The sequence below is a fragment of the Carya illinoinensis genome, chromosome 10 (assembly GCF_018687715.1).
Source record: "Carya illinoinensis cultivar Pawnee chromosome 10, C.illinoinensisPawnee_v1, whole genome shotgun sequence".
Classification (NCBI taxonomy): Eukaryota; Viridiplantae; Streptophyta; class Magnoliopsida; order Fagales; family Juglandaceae; genus Carya; species Carya illinoinensis.
This window is the reverse complement of record NC_056761.1, coordinates 17,761,130-17,782,951: the sequence shown is the minus strand read 5'-3', so window position 1 is coordinate 17,782,951 and position 21,822 is coordinate 17,761,130. Positions and strand designations below refer to the sequence as shown.

Sequence of the window (21,822 nt, the reverse complement as noted above, 5' to 3'; positions counted from 1 at the left end):
ATATAGTTTTTTTCTTCTTCCTTCTCTATAAATCTTAGAATTTATAGAATAATATTATATATAATTTTAGAAAATGCAAATTTCACCTTTTTTTTTTTTTTTTTTTTGAAAAAGATAGAGTTTATTATTAAAATTTTTATATAAATCTCGTATTTATTTATAAATATGTAATTTTAAAATTATAAATATTATTTTTCATTACATAACACGTGTATCAAAAGTTCTATTTGCAACAAAGCTGTAGAGTGACCCCACGAACAGAAAAAATGTGAATTGAGCTTGCTTTCATTTTTTCCTGTCACCGCTAAAAGACACGGAACAAAATGTCCAGCAGTGGCAGTGCACCTTTTTTCTATTTTTCTTTTTCTAGAGCTGAGCCTCCGACAGAGTGACGCCGTTTCCGTATTCGGACAAAACGGACATTCGCGCACCTCCCAACACAAACGACATCGTTTATTATCCTTCTATATAAGCTACTCTGTTTTCCTACTCTCAGTAGCAGATTATTGAATTTAGAGAGAGATAAGAGAGAGTAAGGCGGTGAAAATGGAGTCATTGAGAGGAATACGGAAGGCGATCGCCATCTACACGCCGTTGATCTTGATTGCGCTCATCGGAGAATTGGATTCCCACGAATTGCGGCCGTCGTACCACGGACTCGACTATCAGAGCTCTGCAGCGGGGGCGGGACAAGAGTCGGCGTCGGGGATGAGGTCGTTCTTCGGCGGATCTTCTTCTCCGACGTCGACCTCCTCAAGCGTGGCGATGCCGAAGGCCATGAACTCCAACTCCACTAACAACGACAGGTCGTGGTGGGGCGGCGATACTGCCCGTGGGAGAGATCACGTGAGGGAGGTGCTGCTGGTGGCGACCGTAGCGTGCGGCATAACAGGTGTCGTTTTGTTAGTGGTCTCCACTCTGATTTGCGTGTTGAAATCCCGACGACAAAGATCACTGCCGGTGCCACCACCAACTTCGGCGGAGGCATCATCATGTCATGATACTGAGAATAAGTTGCAGATAGTGGTTCGTGATTCTTAAGAATGAAGCATTTTGCTTTCTTTTTCTTAAGAATGAAGCATTTTGCTTTCTTTTTCTTTGCTTTTTGTTATCCAATTCAGGTCAGAGGAAAATATTCCAATTTTCCTTCGTAATTCACATATTTTTCTCTTCTTTAATTTTTTTTTTCTTCATCCAAAAAGCAATAAACCTTATATTGAGATAATTCCTTTTCTTTTTTTAAAAAAAAAATGTATAAATAAAGAAAAATTACAACAATGTAAAAACCACATTATTCCACAAATATAGCTTAAAACTCATTCATCAACACATATAGTAATCGCAACAACTTTACGTAGAAATTCCAAACAAGGATACTTATGACTGTTTTAATTATTTCATCTAGTATAATTATTATAATTTTCTTAAATTTTTATATAAAATATAATAAATAATTTAAATTTTTTAAATTTTAAGATAAAAATTATATTTTAATATTATTTTATTCAATTTTTAACTTTTATTTTATCTTATCTTAGAAATCAAACAAGACCTAAGCCTAATTTGGATAATGAAATCATCTTAAATTATTTCATATAATATAATCATTATAATTTTCTTAAAATTTTAATTAAATACAATAAATAATTTAACTTTTTTAAATCTTAAAATAAAAAAATATTAAAAATTAATATTTTATTCATTTTTTAATTTTCATTCCATCTGAACTCATTATCTAAATCAGTACTTAATTTCTTTCCCAATGTCTTTTTATCAAGAGCCTATCACATTAATTGTTTATATGACAATCCAATCAACATCCAGGTCTTTCTGGTTTTCTTTAGAAAAAGTGTACTAATTATTTCCTATATCACATATTAATATGTGATTTATTATTTATTATTTTTTATATAAAAATATGTATTTAAATAGAATAATAAAAATGACAAATCAAATATTAATATATGGTATAGATCGAGATGATGAGTAGTATTTTTCTTAAAATTAAAACCACAATTCTTTTATTTAAGAGATGGAATTAAACAGTCCTAAGATACTCTCATCCAAACTGATTCCAGATTTTCTAAAATAAAAAAAGTTACAACGTTATGGAAACCAAAATAAATGATAAAAATAAGTTTTAGAAATTATATACAAATAAATTTATAAAATAATGTAATACTTTAAATTTATTTTATAAAATAAAAATATTTTACAATTTGAATCGTGCCTATTTATAAGCTTTTTTTTATTGTTATATTTTGAAAGTTTGTGTATGGGCAGAATTATTTAAGAGCTATGTAGGCATGTAGTATATAGGTGTTGCTTTCATAGCTAGATTGACATTGAATGAGTCCAATTATTCACTTGGACTAATTTTACAATATCTGATGAGTGTCAGACAAGAAAAGTTGAGATACATCTTATATTAATCATTATATATATAAGTTTTATTTCATATATATAATTATTTTTATATATTTTTTATATATTATATTAATATGATTGATTAAAATAATTATTTTATATTAAAAAATAATGTAATTAATCATATTAATAAAATATATAAAAATAATTGTCTATAAAATTTTTTATAGAACTGAGCTACTATGCTGCCCAGTTATAATTGCTCGGCGTGCCGTTCAAATTAAAAATTTTATTTTGTTTTTATATTTTTTAAATATATTTAAGAAATAAAAATATATTAATATATTAAAAATTATTTTTTTAATTATTAAATAAAAAATAAAAAATAATTTTTTATTTTTCCTAACATACACTTAAGCAGTGAGTAAAGTAGCTTTTTTCCTTTTTTATATATAAAAAGGATATTTCAACAACATTAATCATTATATGAGACTCTCTGAAATAGTTAAAAAATCCCATGTTGGCATCATTATATTCAACGTGGATTTCAATGTCTTGTCGGAAACCTACTCTGTAATTAAATTAATGGATCCTCATTCATCCCTCGGTATATGGATTTCTTCTTAGTAAATAAGATGAAAATTTTAAATTTAAGATAAAATATTAAATTTAAGATAAAATATTATATTTTAATATTATTATTATTTTAAAATTTAAAAAAATTAAGAAAAAATTAAATTATTTATTATATTTTATATAAAAATTTGAGACAGTTGTAATGATAAAATAAAAATTTTAAATTTGAGATAAAAATTTTTACCTACCAAACGGAATCGGACTCCTTGTCATTTTCTTTCCTTAAAACAGTAATAATATTTAAGTAATATACGCAATTCCATTTACTTTTTCATCCTGAAGTAAAATAGATCTATTTTAATTAATTTTTATTTTTTAGAGAAAACAAAACTCATACATTTTGACTCTATATTTTTCTAACGGAAGTTAGAACAGATCTCACAGGAGACACATGAATTTCTTTCTCCTCTCACTCTCTTTCTCTCACAACCCTTTCCTCGTCGAATCATTTCTCTCCCTCAACAAAATAACAAACATTTACCTTTACCTTTATCGTCGTTTTATTATTATAATATATTATATTTTATATCATTTTATTATGTTTTTATAAAAAATTAATATTAGAATAATAATAATAATAATATTTTATTATTATTTTGATTCAAATATGTATAATTCAACATAGAAGTTTTTCTTAAATGGTAAAGACAATCTCTAAAATATGTGATTTTGCATTTACATATAAAGAAAATAATGCTAATGCTCGTTTGGTCAACGAGCTCTTAAGCTGCTAATACAAAGGTGTCATTTAAATAGTAAGTTGAGATGAAAGTTAAAAGTTAAATAAAATATTATTAGAATATTATTTTTTAATATTATTATTATTTTAAAATTTGAAAATGTTGAATTGTTTATTATATTCTGTGTAAAAATTTAAAAAAATTATAATGATGAGATGAAATAAAATGATATGAAACATTTCTTATATCCAAATATAACCTAATAATATACCATAAATTTATATTTAATTTCGAATCTAAGACTTAGCATATATCAAACTACTTAGGAGTACTCAAAAGACTATTAAAGCATCATAGTCAACCGTTAATGCATCAATTTGTTTTGACAAAATGTAGATGTCGGTGTTTCGATAGTATGATGTTAGGAGTAATATTAGGTATAAGTTTTAAATAGATAAATTATATATATATATATATATATATATTGTAAAAAAGCAGATCCAACTAAAAAAAATTGATTTTTTTTTTTTTTATACTTTTTCAAGATAAAATTTATTTTTACATAAAAATTTATATAAAATTTATCTATTTAATATTTATGCAGTTCATTTCGGACACCAAATGGTCAAAAGTTAAAAGCAGAAAAGAAAAGTAATAGTGGGAATGCTTTTTAAGGAAGAAGAAAAGTAACACCTTAATGTATGGTCAGAGTTGAACCTCCACTCTCCATCCCAGTCCCACCCTGGCAACAAATTTTCCAACTAGCAGTACACTTTTGTCGGTCGCTGTGGTTTCATCATCCTCAACCGATTGTCTTGGATAAGGTTTTTAATACTTTCCATAATTAATATTTATTTATTACTCTTTCATTCACCAAAATAACAAATATAAAGGAAAAAGTACACTTTTTAATCCGCTTATTATTAATAATATTTATTTATTCATAACTTTTTATTTAGAGTTCATTTAAATAGTTAAATGAGATGACATAATTTTAAATAAAAGTTAAAAATTAAATAAAATATTGTTAAAATATTATTTTTTAATATTATTTTTATTTTAAAATTTGAAAAAAATTGAATTGAGAATTAAAAAAATTAAATTATTTATTATATTTTGTATAAGAATTTAAAAAAAAAAATTATAATGATGAAATAAAATAAGATGAAACATTCTGAATCTAAACAATCCCTTCATGTCCAAAACTATTAAAACTAGTCATGCATTTGAGCAATGCATGAGAAAATTATTGATTTTTGTTTTGTTCATTAGTACATATATCGATGAAATAAGTATAGAAAATAATACAAAATGATCGAGTCTTAAAAATTTAAATATAGAATATTTATCTCGTGACATTTTAAATTATTTTAAACTTAAATTACCAAATTCTTAATAACTTTCATCAACATGAAACTTGAGACTTGGCTTCTTATGTTCACATTTGGATACTTTTAAAATCGATAGAAATCAGAGACATTTACATGAAAATGACAAATTCAAATTTCTTGCTTGTTGGTGTTTGAAATATGGATGAAAATTGCCTGTTTTCGCTGTGCTTGTGACATGAGGACTAAAATCAGCTTTGGTTAATTTCTATCAGCAAGGATATAAATTATGCTTAGGATCATCAAACTCGGCCCCCCATTTTACCGAATTCTTCTCTTTTTAAAAAAAAAAAAAAATCAGTTAGAGAAATCATTTTTCATTTAAGAAAGCCCGAAATTAAAGAAATTAGAAAGAATTTTTAAAAAATTCGGACGAATGAGTAAATGGGGGCCAACTATCGTTTCCTTTGAGGGTCATTTTCACACATTTACCGAAGTTGTAAGAGTTCAAAGCTCTCAAACAACAGGTAACAATCAATGCAGGAGCCATTTATGGCAGATGTAATTGGAAGTGGTAGATAAATGGTTTGAACATGCAGTCGTACGCATCATGAAGACGTCGTCATTTATATTTTAGAAATTCAGATAACTGTTTCGAATTGACACATAATAATACGATAACAAGAACTTAAATGAAAAATAATCTTGTTCAATATTAAATAGTCCTGTGCAATTTAAGACAATTCAATTTAAATTTTTTTTTATTGATATTGAGTGTCTTGAAACAGCGGCCTCGATAAGGAATTTTCACCAAAGATAGTTCAAGAGTAAAACCTCTCAATTCGATAATTTCTAGAGATTGTTTGCACTTATGATAATTTAAATCTTAGATCTAAGAGAAGCATATCTCAAACCCAAGACCTTTACCAGTTGAACCAACCCCTAGGGATAGAGATTAGACTGTATAATAGGATATTAGATACCTTTGAACACAGACAATATTAGATTATATATATTGCATATCTCATTTCAAATTAGATTCCAAATTTGAATAAAAATTAGAGAGAGGACAATGCCTATTTAGATAGTGGGATGAGATGATTTATAATTAATACTGAAATATTTAGGTTGATATGAGTTGAATTAAAAATGATTTACAGAGTTTTGAAAAATGAGATAAAAAAGTTGAATAAAAATATAATAAAGTTATAATATTGTTATAATATTATTTTTACTTTGAGATTTAAAAAAAATTGAATTATTTTTTTTGTTTTGTTTGGAAATTAGAAAAATTGTAATAATTAGGTAATGATTAAATAAAAAATTAAAAATTGAAATTAAAAAATATTTGTGATATTTGGATACTGAGATGAGATAAAAATATCTCTATCCAAACCATACGTACTTTACACCCTTTATTCTTCTATAGTCAATTAATTGCATTTTTTTATTTTTGGGCACAATAATGTATACACTAGAAAACCAAATCAACCTCCCAATATCACTTAAATTCTGTTGCAGATTTTAGCATAGTTGTAAATAATAATATAAATGAGATGAGATGAGATGAAAAATTTATTAATAGTAACGAGATAGTTGTGAATAGTAGTGAAATAATTTAAATTAAAATATTTTATGGGATTTGAATTAATCAAATGAAATTTGAACTCTTCCCCCAATCCACTCCACAAAAAGTATTGTTGTAGCTTCTCAATATGGTTGGCAACCTTTGTGGGGAGTGGAAGCAAGAACAGAAAATAGGCGGATAGATTAGAAAAAGCTTTGAATCAAAGTGAGTCTATTACCTTTAGACAAATACAACCTCTTCTAAGAACCAATCTGCACTCTACTTTTTCAACCACGCCACTCCAAATCCTCTCTGATTGAAAAGAAGCACCTAATAGTGAGTCAAGATACTTCAAGAGTATATATGATACTTCAAGAGTATATATGATACTTTACATCCCAAGAAAGGCTAAATTCTCCACTATAGAGACAACCCCCACCAGCACCAATTCAAATTTTGAAAGATTAACTCTCAAACTTGAGACAGCTTCAAAACAAAGAAGTAGAACTCTCAATGATTGGATATGTGCCTAAGATGTATTCCATAGAAAATAAGAGTAAACAGCAAGTGAAAAATATCAATAGAACCATAATCACTATTTCCCACCAATAAACCATAGAGAAAACCACCTTCCACAATGGCCCACAATCATCTTACCAAGAGCTTCAATGACAAATAAAAAAAAAAAGTAAAAAAGAGAGTAGGCCCCCATATCTCAAACCACGGGAGGAGTCAAAGAAACCCACTAATGAGCCATTCACCAAGATAGAGAATCGAACTGTAGAGAGGCAAAACTCTACCTATTTTTCTATCATTTCTCCCTAAAGTCACATCTTCTAAGTAAATAAAGTAGGAACTTTCAGTTGACGTAATTATAGACTTTCTCCATGTCTACCTTGCAAAGAAACCTGGATTCTCTAGATTTGAGTCGTCCATCCAAAACTTCATTTATAATTAAGATTGAATCTTGGATTTGTCAAAGATTTGTCTACCTTTGACAAATGCGTTTTACAGATTCATAATTAATTTTTCTATCACCTTACTCAATCTATTCGCTAATACTTTAAAAATGATCTTGTAAACCTCATTCACAGGGGCTAATAGGGTGATAGTCTCTAACATTCACGGACCCCATCTTTTTGGGAATGAATGCTAAGAAAGTACCATTAAGGCTTTTTTCAAATGTCATTAGTATGAAAATCTTGAAGGACTCACATAAGATCATCCTTAATCACTTATCAACAAGCTTGGAAGAAGTCCATGGTAAAACTGTCAGGACCTGAAGCCTTGTCACTAGCCATGCCACATATTACTTTGCATACTTCATCTTCTTCAAAAGGCCTTTCTACCCACCATGTGCACTGTTGATCTAATGCTGAAAAAGTTATACCATCAACTTTCGATCGCTAGGTGTGCTGTTCATATAGGTGGTGTTGGTAATACTGCATGATATGGTTCTTGATGACTAGTTGATCCTAGGAAACTGCACCATCTACCATCAACATATCAATAGCGTAGTTCCTCCTATGAGAATTAGCCACCCTACAGAAAAACTTTGTGCACTTATCCCCTTCCTTGAGCCATAGTGCCCTTATTTTTTTCTCCAATAGATCATCTCTATCAATGTTACTCTTTCAAGTTTTGTGACTATATGACTCTTGTGAGTTCTCTCAGTTTCAGAGAGTTTTTTTTTTTTTTTTTTTTTTGGTTATTATAAGTAAAAAGATTGGCCAAGGTCAGATTCAGAGAGGGTTCTTATCTCCTTCTCACCCTCTAAACCCTATAGCTCCTCTAAGAGAGAGCACCTCTATTGAATCACAACGCCAAAAACCTGTTCATTTATTGCTTTAGATCATGTTTCAATGCTTTTAACTTTCTTACTCTTATGAAGCTTGGACAACCTTAGAAATTGTAAGAAGATCACCATTGTCTGACCATGTCTACAAAATCGTCAAATTTAAGATACATTGAAGTCACCCCCTATGTAGTTTGGTAACTTCGACCAACTAAGAAGTCTTGCAAATTCTTCCCACAATGGCCTTCTCTCCGAATCAATATAAGAGCCATAAATTGTCCACGTAAGCCTCTTGAGTTTTCTCTCTCTCTCTCTCTCTCTCAACTAAATTAAGGGATGGACCAAATTTGAATTGTGCATACCTAGCCTCTATGGCTGTAAGTAAGGCCATAAATTCATTTTCAAAACCCTCGCATGTAATCCACACATAGTGCTTAATCTCTATAGATTTCTTAATTTACCCAATCTGACTGAGTAGGATGAAATGAGTTTAGATGAATGGGTTCTTCTGCCTTAACAGATGACCTAACCCTCCCTGTATCCTATCTTACCTCCCTCCCCCCCCCCCCCCCCACCAAAAAACCACCAAACCCCTCCCTATTAGACTCAAATAAAACAAGTGTTCCTTCCATTTCGACCTCCCCCCTTGTATGGTGCTGACACTAGGTTTCCAAGATAGGTGCTGCCGGAAACAATCCCAAGTGTTGCCAGCATAGAGATCTATGGCTCCCCCGACCGATGTATCAGAAACAAGCCAACAGACCCAGAGATCTACGTCTCCACCGGTGCAACAGGCCTAGACATGGACGTGGACGTAGAGCCCTTTTCAAAGGAAGGCCTAGTCCATTTGAGTCTGCATTTCATTTTGGGTGAGCGATTTGAATCTCGACCTTCCATTTGCTAGGCCTAAGTGGATTCGACTCATTTACTACCTTGGCTTTGCCTTTATCAAAATAACTTTAGCCTTGGCCAGGCCCCGGCCCAAACCCTTATCTACTTTACAAATAAGAGCTTGCCTTCCTTGGTAATCCAAGTTCCTCCTTCACGACAAAAAGTTACTCTTTCAAACCAAATAGAGCCCCCAGCGCCTCACTTTTTGCCGGGCAGACATAGGACAAAACTCCACCCCCTCTTTCCAGTACTTCATGTCAACCATACTTATCTGCAGTAGTGGTACACTCCCCTGCTACGCACCCCTTTTTGTTCTTTTCATTTTGCTGTAACGCCAAGGAGTGACCCATACCACCAGGCACTGCCACCCTTTTCCTTGCACCACCCAATGTGGCATCTACATACGACTTGACCTACCTCTCAATCTCCTTCTCTTTATCTACCGCTCTATCCAGACGTAGAGCTAACACTGGAGCCTTGTTTGCCGGAATATGCATGGACAAAGCATGCTTTTCTCCACATAAAGCTTTTCCAATCCTTTCCTTCCATTCCTTTTGGGATCACTAGAAGACCTTAACGCCGACTGCTACCATAGTCTATTATTTCCAAGAAACATCCAAAAGCGTTAGAACACCTATGACCATACAGAGCCTTAATCCCATCGCAATATGCCTTGTAAAAATCTTTCCTTCCCACCAATAATGAGCACTCTTCCACTATATCCACCAGCCAACAAGTATTGGAATGGTTGAGCACCATCTCCTTGGTGACCTCCCTACTCCTTTCAATGATACGAAAATAGTTTCCCCCCTCCAACAATAAAACAAACACCTTTGTTTCTATTAGAAGGTGTTTTAAGAAACCCATGCTTGTCATGAAATAGCTGAATAATAATAATAAAATGGCTAAAGAAAATTGGTTCTGGCGAAGATCACCAAAACAATTATCCCATCGTAAAAGTGTACGGAGAGAAATAAGTGTATTAATCCTTGGTTTTGAAAGCAGAAAAAATTAACAAATACAAGTGAAGAAACCAAGTGTATTGAACCACTCCATATGAGTAAATCAATGTTATAAGTTTTTATTAGAAGCAATGGGAAGGAAACAAGAAAAATATGTATCTATTGGTCAAGTGGCACCCACTCTAATTCTAGATCTAGTTCTCCAGATTCCACATTCTGGAGTTTGAGGGACACCTCCTGTTTCACCCTGCCATCAACAATATTAACAGTGCTATCAATTACCAGGGCATTGTCATGCGATTTCAGCCATTTCCCAATCTGAATGTTTCCAAACATCCCTGCATCTCCAAATGGCATTGCAGATGTTATCAAGGGCTGGAGATCAACCTCTGCTTCTCCCATAATATCATCAGCTGAAAATGTGTCGTGATCAAATACTTGCTGCAACATTACAATGCTCAATATCAACCAAATTCTCTGCAGAGAGGATCCTTCTCAATTGACAGTAATGATGTAATGCAAGTGAGACAGGTGGCAGGTCCCCTGGACCTAACTCAGTTAGTCAAGGGATGGGGTACGCAGATATCATATTTGAATCTACAAAGCAAAATAGAAAAAAACGAGATGCTTTGGGGAATGGAGACTTCACAAAGGAATGGGCTTACTTGGGGACTGAAGTCCACTACCAGTTAGTGGTAATAAAACAAATAAAACAAATACATAACCAGCTCATTTACTGTCTAGATGATATTATTCACATCCTCCTAGAGTCAATAATAATAATAATAATAATAATTTAAAATCACATTTTATACTTGTAAGCTACCGCCCCTTTCACAATATGACCACCAAACTACCAAAGTTGTCATTTTACCTTCAAACTATCACCCCTTTTCTAATTTGTCCACCCTTAAGATCCAACTTTTATATCAATTGTCGCTCCTTTTGCAATTTACTCCATTAAAATGTAAACGTTAAGATCGTGCAACATCACTTTTTTGGGGGGACTAAGTGATGCTTCGTAGTTTGGTGGACATACAGGGAAAAGCAAAGTAATTTGAGGGGCTAAGTGAAATTTTTCCAAAGGAAAAACAACAGGCAACTAGAACCTATATGCATAGTTAGTCATATAGAGTGATTCCAGCTTTACAAATACAATAAAAAGGTAGAATGTAGCGCGCCAAATAATTGTCGGCAAAAGCGGGCCTAAGTACAAAGCGCCAAAACTGAAGTGCTTTACATACCAAAAGCAAAGCGCATTAACAAAAGTGCACTTTTTGGCACTTTTTGTGTGAGCTTAAAGCGCACAGAAGAGTGCTTTTGTTGTAATGTCTTTCAGAAAAAATTATAAAAATCAGTTCAATATCCAAAAATGACGCAATCAAATATATTTAAGTAGTTATTGATATTGAAGATCATTTATATAGCATGGCACCACATGTTGTCATCTGTGATATACATGCTTTGAACCTGATGTAATAGCCTAAGTTGGGTTTCTAGACTGCTTGATATTTGATTGCTTATGTTAGCATAGAAGCCCATAGCTACAATTCTTGAGCTATATAGGTTTGATCTCTTGTATACCATCTTGTGTACTTGGGCTATGCCTATCTATTAATAATATCGTTAAAAAAAACTATTCTTGAGCTTTTTTGGTCATGGCCTTCTTGGTATATTTTGATTGAACCATGTACCTTAATTTGATTATGGGTATCAAATATCATAGATGTGAATATTAAGTAAAGCATCGGCAAATTCTATAAAATGTTATGTTTATATTTAATTTAAACAGTTTATTAAGTGATTTTTATGCTGCATAATACTCTACTAAATTGATTTAATAGGCTAAACTTATTACCATTTTGCTTTAGAAAGCCTTTTCTATTGTGTTTTATGGATCTTTTGTTAATACATCATTTTTTAAAATGTGCGCTTTACTTCAGTTCGGTGCGTGCTTGCACTTCGCACCTAGGCTCTAGATGACATTTGTGCTTATTGCGCCAAGAACTTTCACCAACACTACCAAATGCAATCATCAATAAATCATGGGACAGAAACAAAATATAGAGAAAAAGTTACAATCATCAAGAAGAAAAATTAAAGGAGAGGCTTACCAACTTCAAGGGCCCATAATGATGAGGAACAGACAGCATTAGTTGCTCATTCCAGACTGGATTCAAGTTGCTCTTGATTGTAGTCGTCCGAACAGTCTAATATCATCAGGAAAAATATCATCATACTGTCTACTATGTAAGATTTACCTGAAGTATTAACTCGACAACGGATACATCAAAATGAAGATACATGATCCACCATTTTAGCAGGAAACCGACTTGCCATCCAACAAATCAAATTGGCTATATGAATCCATTTAGGCCACTCAGCTCTGCCTAGAGCCATTTCCTAACACACGAATATACTGTATGCATGCTCAAAAAATAATAAACAAAACTGAGTAGAATTTGCAGTTTCCCCAACGAAAAAAGTGAGAAAGAAACAGTGACTAACCTGCTGCCCAAGAGTCAAGACTACATATGGATCACTTGACATCATATCTCTGATAGCTAAATTTGTACCTTTTATAACTTTGACCTTCAATAGTCCAATAAATTCTACCATGCCTGCCTGTTACGATGTTTAGCATCAGATCAATTGAAGCAACTCAGTAACAAAATGCAAACATTATCATCTCAAACATGTGCCCAGGAGATATTGTGTATATTTAAACCACAAATATCTACCAATTAAATATAATCTATTTTCCAGGTGTGCAAAGAACTATGGTTTCCAAAATGACCTCTCTTCCTAGTGATGTACCTATGCCATTGAAGTAAAGAATCTGCAGGAAATAAGAAAAGGTAAACAAAATATACCAAATGGTGAGAAGAAGTTGATTGAAAACTGTCCACAGTCTTTCTAGAAGAACTTGACTGAAGAGAACTTTTTCCAGACTGAAGTGACACAATCCGCAGGCTAGGTTTCAAAAACTCTTGAAGCTCATACTTAGCCCTACAAAAATATAGTAATTATGTAAGAATACCCTAAGTGCCTGAGACATATACAATAATCGAAACTGAATTCTGTATGAACCACCCAACCAGACACATTGATCAGTCAACTGTCAAATAAGCATAAAAGTCTGATAGAAAAAAACATGATATAGACAGGAAAAGGTGATTTTTAATGGTCGATGGGACAGCACAAAGGGATGGTTATGGTATTTTGACCACTTTCATATCAAATCCATTTAAGTGACCAAACATATAGAGATATCAGAAAAGTGTCTCACAGATGTATGGCTTAAGAAATTATAGCTCATGCCTAACCGGATGAATTGTGCACGCTCATCATGACTGGCATCTGGTCCAGGCTTTGCATATTCTTCAGGTATAAAAGCCTCATATATTGCATTAGCAGAAGAATTTCCTCCAACTTCAACCATGGCATCAATTTCATCACCAGACCAATCATCCAATGTCACAGACAAAACCTGAAAAAAAAAAAAATTCAATGTTGTTCAGAGAATCTAAAAGTTTAGTGATTGTATGTGCCTGTGTTGGGAGGGAACATAAAAAACACCTATATACATAACGTCGTCCATTCTTGAACAAACTACTAAACTTACCAATAAGAATTAACAAGGTGAATATATATAGCCTAAAATTGGAAATCAGCATGAACATCAAGCAATTAGAAGTAGCAAGTCACAATTATTTTGTATGCTTGTTTCGATATCCTGTAGTTTTTCTTAAGTTTCAATAAAACATGGAAGGTAGTTCTAATGCTAGTGTGGGCATGTCACGTAGATGTGAACTCCACTCAATTGTTGTGGAGGATCATCACGTCTACAACCCCCACCCCCAACCCAACAACTATCCCCCCTACATGTACCCCTACACTTCCCTCCCAAACCAACCCAAAAAAAGGAATGTGACATTCGCATGGGATCACTTGACAGAAGTGGATCATTGTGAACGGCTCTACAGCCAAATGCAACCATTGTTGTACCATTATAGGTTGTCATTATAAGATATATGATGCTTCCCAAACGATGACTCACATTGAAGTCCAATGAAAGAAGCAACCTTTAGGATGGCCACAAAATGATACAAATGAAACTAGATTGGACAGGAGGCTTAAGAAGGCAGATGGGGATAGTAATAATACTTTGGATGAGTGTATAAAATTTGATCCATAGAGATTGAAGGCTTCCCTTGCTCGTATGTCAATCATAGATGAGTTTCCCTTTAGGTTTTCAGAAAGTGAGGGTTCCTAGCTAATTCTAGGAATTTGGAACCTAAATTTAATATACGATCTCGCCACGCCATGGTTAAAGATGCTATTAAATTATACACAAGGAAAGAGATCTTGAAGAGCTTATTGAGTGATCATAGGGTTGGGCTCACCACCGATATATGAACATCAGTGCAAAACATAAATTACATGTGTCTCACTGCCCACTTTATCGATTGTGATTGTAAATTGAACAAGAAAATACTTAAAATTTGCCTAGTTCCTAATTAGTAAAATGAGATGATTGGAACGATGGTGGAGCATCCTTGGTAGAGTGAGGTATCTCAAAGATTTTGACCATTGTGGTTAATAATGGCTTATCTAATGATACAACCATTGGTTTTTTGAGAAACGTGATAAGACATAAGATAACTAACATCTTGGGAAGCAACTTTCTACACATACTATGTCATGCACATATTCCCAATCTCATTGTAATCAAGGATTTAAAAGATGTTCACAACTCGGTCACAAAAATTGAGAAAGGAGGTCAGATATGTAAAGTTTCTTCATCAGTTATATTTTATTAGTTTGACTTGTAAGGAACTAGAGTACATTGAGAGTAAGTTGTGTTTTGATGTTCCCACAAGACAGAACTCGACCTCTTTTTTTATAAGATAGAACTCAACCTACTTGATGTTAGAAGCAGCTGAAAAATTACAAAGGGCCTTTGAGCTCATGAGGATGAGGAAATGCAATATGCTCATTATTTCCATGATGAAGATGGGAGTGGAAGGAAGCCTTTAGGGCCACTTGGAGCTGATGATCGGGAAAATATTAATTTTAAATTTTGGAGGCTTTTTCATGATGTCTCATTGACCATTTCAGATTCTTTGTATGTGACATCAAATTAATATTTTTACCAAATGTCTCATGAAAGAGCAATTAGATGAGATTTGTCAAAGTTTTGATTCTATCTTGAATTGCATGGCCTTGAAATGATCCACCACAACTTGAATTGTTTTTCCATATAGTTTGTATGGTTTTGGTATGTAAAACATGCTTTAATTTTGGATGTGTTTGGCAGTTTGCTGCTGTTTTTATTGTTTTTAAATGTAGTTGTATGGTTTGTTGCTAGGAATCAGCCCGAATTGATGATAATGATAGTACTTTCAACCATTTGGGCAGGAGGCAATGCTTGATCTAGAAAAATAGCCCTTTGTTCATTTGTCTCTTTGGGTTCTTTTTTTAACTTTTTTGATAAATAATTTTTTCACTACTTATTTTTACGTAACAGTAGTATTTTCAGGTCTTAAGTTTTAACGGTCATTTCGGCCTTTCAGTAATTTTTGGTGCATTGGCCACAATTTCTGAGCTTAACAGGCCCAGAAATCATATATCACATGTATGGAACAGTCAGTGATTTATAATCTAAATATAATCTATAAAATGTATGAGCTTAAATGGCCTAGCAATTGTCTTTGAAAAAACCTTGATTAAATCTGTAACTGTGAATTAGGCTCAACAGGCCCAACAATTGGGTACCATATATTGCTTTAATGGCCCAATTTACAAAACCCTAAAAAAAACAGCCCAACTTACCAGGCCCAGGAAAATGCAAGGCCTACCTGCCCACCTGTATGGCAGGTGGGGGAAAACCCAGGGGGTTAGGGGCAGGACTGAGGGTGAGCCCTTAAATAGCCCTCCTGCATAGGGTGGGGTGAGGCGAGGGGCAATGCAAACCCCGCCCATATAGGTCAGATAGTAGCCCTAAATTTACAAGTGAGCAGATTCCACCATGTATGACGATCATAACTATCAAACAGTCAAAACTCAATTAATGGAGAGATGCATTTCTGAACTTGTATACATTTAAAAGAAAAAAGGAGGGCCATCCCTCTAAACCAACAAAATATAAGCAAATTTAAGGTAAGCATGAAAACTAGTAAGAATTGTTGGGTAGGAAAAATGATATTGACCATCCTACATGTATTAACTTGATTCCTCACTCTCCTAGATTCTTATTTATTTTTTATTTAATTTTGTGAGAGTGATAGCTTAAGCTCAGTTTTTCCTTTTAAAACCCCACACCATTCATGACCTGAAAAGGAGTTCAGGTTGAGTGTCAACAATTCAACTGCAGGTCGAACCAGCTCATTCCATGGAATTAGACTGATGTCTAAAACTAGGCCAACTCAAGCAACAAACAAACACGTCACCAGACAGTCAACTGGTCAAAGCGGGCATTTCCTAAAACAATTCAAGGGGGAGATCTGGACCGGAAAGTGGACTGGAAGACAAACAGTCCAAGTGCCCAGGAGCCCATAGCTTTAGTGCTTGGTTTCAAGAAGGCATATTTCTCTCTAGCCACATAAAGGCCACGACATCATATATTACTTTGGCCCATTTAGTTCTTAGTTTCACAGGTACTTTTGACTTTTTAAGGAAAAAAAAAACGAAGAGAAGTAACAAAATCAGTTTCCATCCTTGTCAAAATGCACCATATACCCAGTACCATAACATGTGTGGCTATCAACAACTGGCTTCCTTTTATATTTTATAACTATTGGGACCTATAAAAAAATAAAATAAAATTTTAACTATTGTGACAATGGCAAAGTAAGGTAATCATGGAGAAGTTACCTTAGATATATGGGTACCAAGGCTCCTGTGTACACCACAGCATTTCAAGCATATAAAAACTCCAATATTTGCTGACCTGACAAGGCATTTATCAACAAATACCTCAAAATCGTAAAGGAATATGACTAAGCAAATAACATGTGTTTCATGATTTTTATTCATTCTCACAACTTCATGCATAGGATGTCAAGTAAAAGCTCCCACACAAAATCGTCATCTTCTGCTTTTTGTTCTCAAGCATGAAATATAAATTGTCACAAATACACAATCACACAGAACATATCTAGATACCAAACTAAGGTGTCAAGATGTTGAAGCTTACGCCCATTTAGGATCTGGGGCAGCACAATCAGCACAAAAGCGATTATCTTTTTGAAGCAATAAATCTTTTAGTCTTCTTTTACCTGTACAAGAAAATGAACATCGTTCAATAAGATGAACAATAAATCTCATTGCTACATAATGCAAAAAATACAAAAACGAAGGGTCATAAAACTATTAAAAAGCCCTGGAAAACCTGATTGAAAATATTTCATCAATCAACTACTAATATCTAAGCTTCATATGGAACAAAGAGGAGTGTCTAGCCTACATGTTTACTACATGCAGTTTATTGACTACAGATTAAACACCAGAATAGTCTAGGAAATATAAACAATATAATTTTTCAGGAGTTAAGTTTTGACTTGAGAACAGAAGATGGAATAAAAAGTTGTTTTGCATGAAAATGATAGATTAGGGGTGAAGACAAAGAAAAAACATGAAAGGATGAACATAAAATACCAATCACTCCTATCTCTACAAGGCCCCCATTTATCCTTCAGTTTCCTATCAGAATGCAAAAACACTACAAGAATAGTTCAACAGCATGCAGGTTAGAATTTCCAACTAGGAGCATATACATCCATATGCACAAAATATGTCTGGCAAAGGATGCATTCTAAATGCTACACTCAGAGACCTAATGTAGATTCAAGCGCTCCTAATTCTATTACATGAGGTTCACACTCTTGCTCTTACATATATCTCCACACACACACACACACACGTTTATATACCTTATAAACCTTATACGTATATCATTGCAGATTGCAATTGGATACCACTTCAATAGTATAATGGACATACATATACAGACACAAAAATGAAATTCTCACATCCCAATAACATGGTAATGAGATATGAAAGTGCCAATGGTGAAGCATATCCATTTCCAGAAAGTTGGAATAAATTAAAATTTGAACTCAAGAGGAAGGTAAAACCCTGCTGTGGAAAAAAGGGGAAAAAAATAAAAGAAGAAAACACATAATTTACTAAAATAGATGTTTCATACTTACATTGCAACAAAAATTCATGGGATTGATAAGTCTAACCAATTACTTAGAGCCAACTCGTGACAATATCACACTACAAAGTATTACAAAGGATACCTGAAGCAGGCCTCCCAAGTTCCAGTTGATGTTTACTCATTGCTCTGCTTATATCCCACTTGCAAAAAATGGGGATAAGGAGACAATAAAAAAGGAAAATAGCCATCTCAGCAAAAGTGATTCAAAAACCCAACTACTCAAAAACTCATGCAAATCCTCAAGATTAAAACATTTATACATTCAACGTATAAATTAGTTCAGACAAAAGAGGATTACAATATTAGAATTTCACAAACCATCAATAAACTTAATTCTAGATCATATAACAAATAAAGGGCCCCCCGGGGGGGGGTTGGTTGGGGGGGAAGCAAAACATGCTGAATAAACTTGCCAAAAAAATGCAACTAAGCACTTCAGTAGTGAAAATCTAAAAAAACTGTATCGGGCATTTGAGATCATTTGCAGGTATACGGATTTTGGAAACATTCATCTTTACATCTAATCGAATCAATTATTTCAAAGAATTTATATGTTTCTTTTGCCACTGGCAGAAGAAGAATGTTGAAATCATTCCTTCTGTTAATTTGTATTATTCTTGAAAAAAATTTAGATGTGTTTTTCAAGATTTTGTGGAAGTATAGGTAGCATGAACGTTATATGAATAAGAGATCTTTAGATATGTTATTATTGGAGTTTGTGAAAGGAGGTAAAATTGATAAATTGTTGGGATAAGAATCTTGTGAGATGCGTTTTCTTTTTAGCTTTTGCGAAAGTTTCTTTTGATTTTTGTACTCTGTAACTGAGACTTTTCTAAAAATAAAATTGAAAATTTTCTAAAAACAAACACCCCTCAGCATCTGAAAACGGAAAAAGGGAAAAAGTAGAAACAGAATTTACCGAACCAGACCAAACACACAACTCACACACGAGTTGAAAGAAAGTTTTGGCATTGTGTAGTTAAAATGACGGGAAATCCAGGAAGACTCAACATTCAAATGCATTACCAAATGCTTAATTTTCTAAGCAGCTGCAACAGAAAAGAACAATTAAAATTACCAGCATATCAACATATTAAACCCAAATTCAATATCGAGAAATGATTATAAAAGGATCATCGATAAAAGGGTTCATCCATGAACGGTCAAAATGTCAGAAAATTTGGATTTGAGACCGATTTGAAACTGCCATAAAAATGAAATATAGTTCACATCAGCCGTGTCCAAACCGATATATGAGTGTTATCATTAACAACCAGAAAAAAAAAAAAAATGATGGAGATTTATGGCATCCTAAATAAAAGGTGTGATTGAGATAGAGAGGGATAAAAATTCACCAGAAATATGCAGGAAATGAAAAATGCCTGCCTCCAAATCCAAAGAGCTCCGGAGGAAGGGAGAAAGGGGTGCGGAGGTATTATTGCGATGTTTTGCTTCAGACGGTCTTGATTTGGAAGATGGAAACCCGGTGTTTCATCGTCATTAATACACCTATTCACTTCATCCATACATACACATTGACATCATTATTTCCGAAGACCGACAAGTTAAGCATATCACTGGCATGGGAGATGAGCAGCCTCTTGTGAAAGAAAAACTCTACACGCAGTCGTCAGGCATAAGCGGGGGCTGACGTGGCATAAAAATTAAAACGCGTCGTTTTATATGATATGTATTATGTAATTAAGAACTCCATAAATATCCCATAATCCCACAAAATTCTCTTATCAAATCCATAGTAACCCCATTTGGTTCCCGTGAAACCAAAAACAAAACTTAGATTACTCTCTACCGCCTAGGAGTTTTGAAAAAAGCGTGACCTCCAAAATCTCAACTTTTATTCCCCTTTTCCGGACTTTTTTAGCTACCAAACACAGCCAACAACAATTAAAAAAACCAAAAAAACAAAAAACTCAACCGTACTTTGGGTACTTTATATGGACTACACCGAACCATTATCTTCATGAAAAAACAACCGCAAAAACTCGAACTTCAAGTGTTCCGATTCTTTCAAATCGTGGTGATATTTTAATTGGCTTTAGAACCTAGGAAAATCGTTGGCTGGCTTGCATTTCAAATGATTTGTGTCCACTACATGGACGAGATAGATACCCTTTTGCATTGTATACAAATCAATGTGATATTGATTTGAAAGTATTACAAGAAAATGGTATGAAGAAACAAAGAGCGTGTCCTTTCGATTCCAAAGTTCTTCTAATTCCAGAGAAGCTCTTCAGACTCAGAAGCTCACAATGTCTTGTGGAGCGACTTAGAAAATGTTGAAGATTATACATATATATATATATATATATATTTAAATAATTATCTTATATTTCTTGTGCTTTTTGGAACTGGGGGACAAAGGAAGGTCTTGTGCTTTATGGAACAAGTGCACAAAGGAAGGTGTAAGGGACAAATGAGAGTTGGATAGAAAAATCAAATTAGCAAATGAAAAGACAAGCTCTGTTTTTTTTTTTAATAGCAGTTGACGTGGCAAGCCGACTCCCCTATAATTGTATTCAGCGACTATACCCAGCAGAATTGTATCTAAAAACCGTGCTCAATAGGGGTTGTCACAATCAATTCTGCTGGGTACAGTCGCCAAATACAATCGCAGGGGAGTCGGCTTGCCACGTCAGTTGCTATTAAAAAAAAAAAAAAACAGCGCTCATCTTTTTATTTGCTAATTTGATTTTTCTATCCAACTCTCATTTGTCCCTTACACCTTCCTTTGTCCCCTTGTTCCAGAAAGTACAAGAAATATAAGATAATTATATATATAATCTTCAAAATTTGCTAAGTTGCTCCACAAGACATTGTGAACTTCCGAGTTTGAAGAGCTTTTCTGGAATCAGAAGAACTTTGGAATCGAAAGGACACGCTCTTTGTTTCTCCGTACCATTTTCTTGTGGTGCTTTCAAATCAATGTCACATTGATTCGTATACAATGCAAAAGGGTATCTATCTCGTCCGTGTAGCGGACATAGATCATTTGAAATGCAAGCCAGCTAACAAATTTCCTAGGTTCTAAAGCCAATCAAAATATCACCGACGATTTGATAGAATCAGAACACTTGGAGTTTGAATTTTTGCAGTTGTTTTTTCATGGAGGTAATGGTTTGGTGTAGTCCATATAAAGTACCCAAATTTCAAACTAAGCTTCACTTCATCGTTGTCGTCTTTCTTTTCGAGGTAAGGCGTGCTAGTTGATTTTTCCATTTTCTTTTTCTATTTCTCAATGCTTCAAGAAATGGATGCATGGGGCTGAATTTTTTTTTCTTTTTTAAATTGTTGTTGGGCGTGTTTGGTTGCTAAGAAAGTCCGAGAAAAAAGGATAAAAATTGGGATTTTGGA

General features: G+C 33.4%; 2 protein-coding genes across 12 annotated transcripts; one reads left to right on the top strand and one right to left on the bottom strand.

Moving 5' to 3' along the window:
- Nucleotides 1–448: 448 nt before the first annotated feature.
- Nucleotides 449–1,178, top strand: LOC122279614. Its single transcript, XM_043090343.1, has one exon. It carries the CDS (start codon nucleotides 547–549, stop codon nucleotides 1,039–1,041), a length of 495 nt encoding a protein of 164 aa, XP_042946277.1. The 5' UTR covers nucleotides 449–546; the 3' UTR covers nucleotides 1,042–1,178.
- Nucleotides 1,179–10,230: 9,052 nt separating this feature from the next.
- Nucleotides 10,231–20,063, bottom strand: LOC122279669 (ADP-ribosylation factor GTPase-activating protein AGD12-like). 11 transcript variants are annotated; one of them, XM_043090431.1, is made up of 10 exons: nucleotides 19,806–19,949; nucleotides 19,529–19,653; nucleotides 18,533–18,590; nucleotides 17,425–17,506; nucleotides 17,103–17,178; nucleotides 13,553–13,716; nucleotides 13,100–13,235; nucleotides 12,735–12,851; nucleotides 12,341–12,436; nucleotides 10,231–10,667 (listed from the first exon to the last, which is right to left on the bottom strand). In XM_043090431.1, exons 2-10 carry the CDS (start codon nucleotides 19,532–19,534, stop codon nucleotides 10,386–10,388), a joined length of 1,017 nt encoding a protein of 338 aa, XP_042946365.1. In that variant the 5' UTR covers nucleotides 19,535–19,653; nucleotides 19,806–19,949; the 3' UTR covers nucleotides 10,231–10,385. The 11 variants fall into 11 exon arrangements, with proteins under 11 accessions (XP_042946365.1, XP_042946366.1, XP_042946363.1 ...); XM_043090432.1 differs by lacking the exon at nucleotides 19,529–19,653 and adding an exon at nucleotides 19,370–19,499 and having other exon boundaries at nucleotides 19,806–19,947; XM_043090429.1 differs by lacking the exon at nucleotides 19,529–19,653 and adding an exon at nucleotides 19,370–19,499 and having other exon boundaries at nucleotides 18,533–18,576; nucleotides 19,806–19,947.
- Between the last annotated feature and the right edge of the window lie 1,759 nt (nucleotides 20,064–21,822).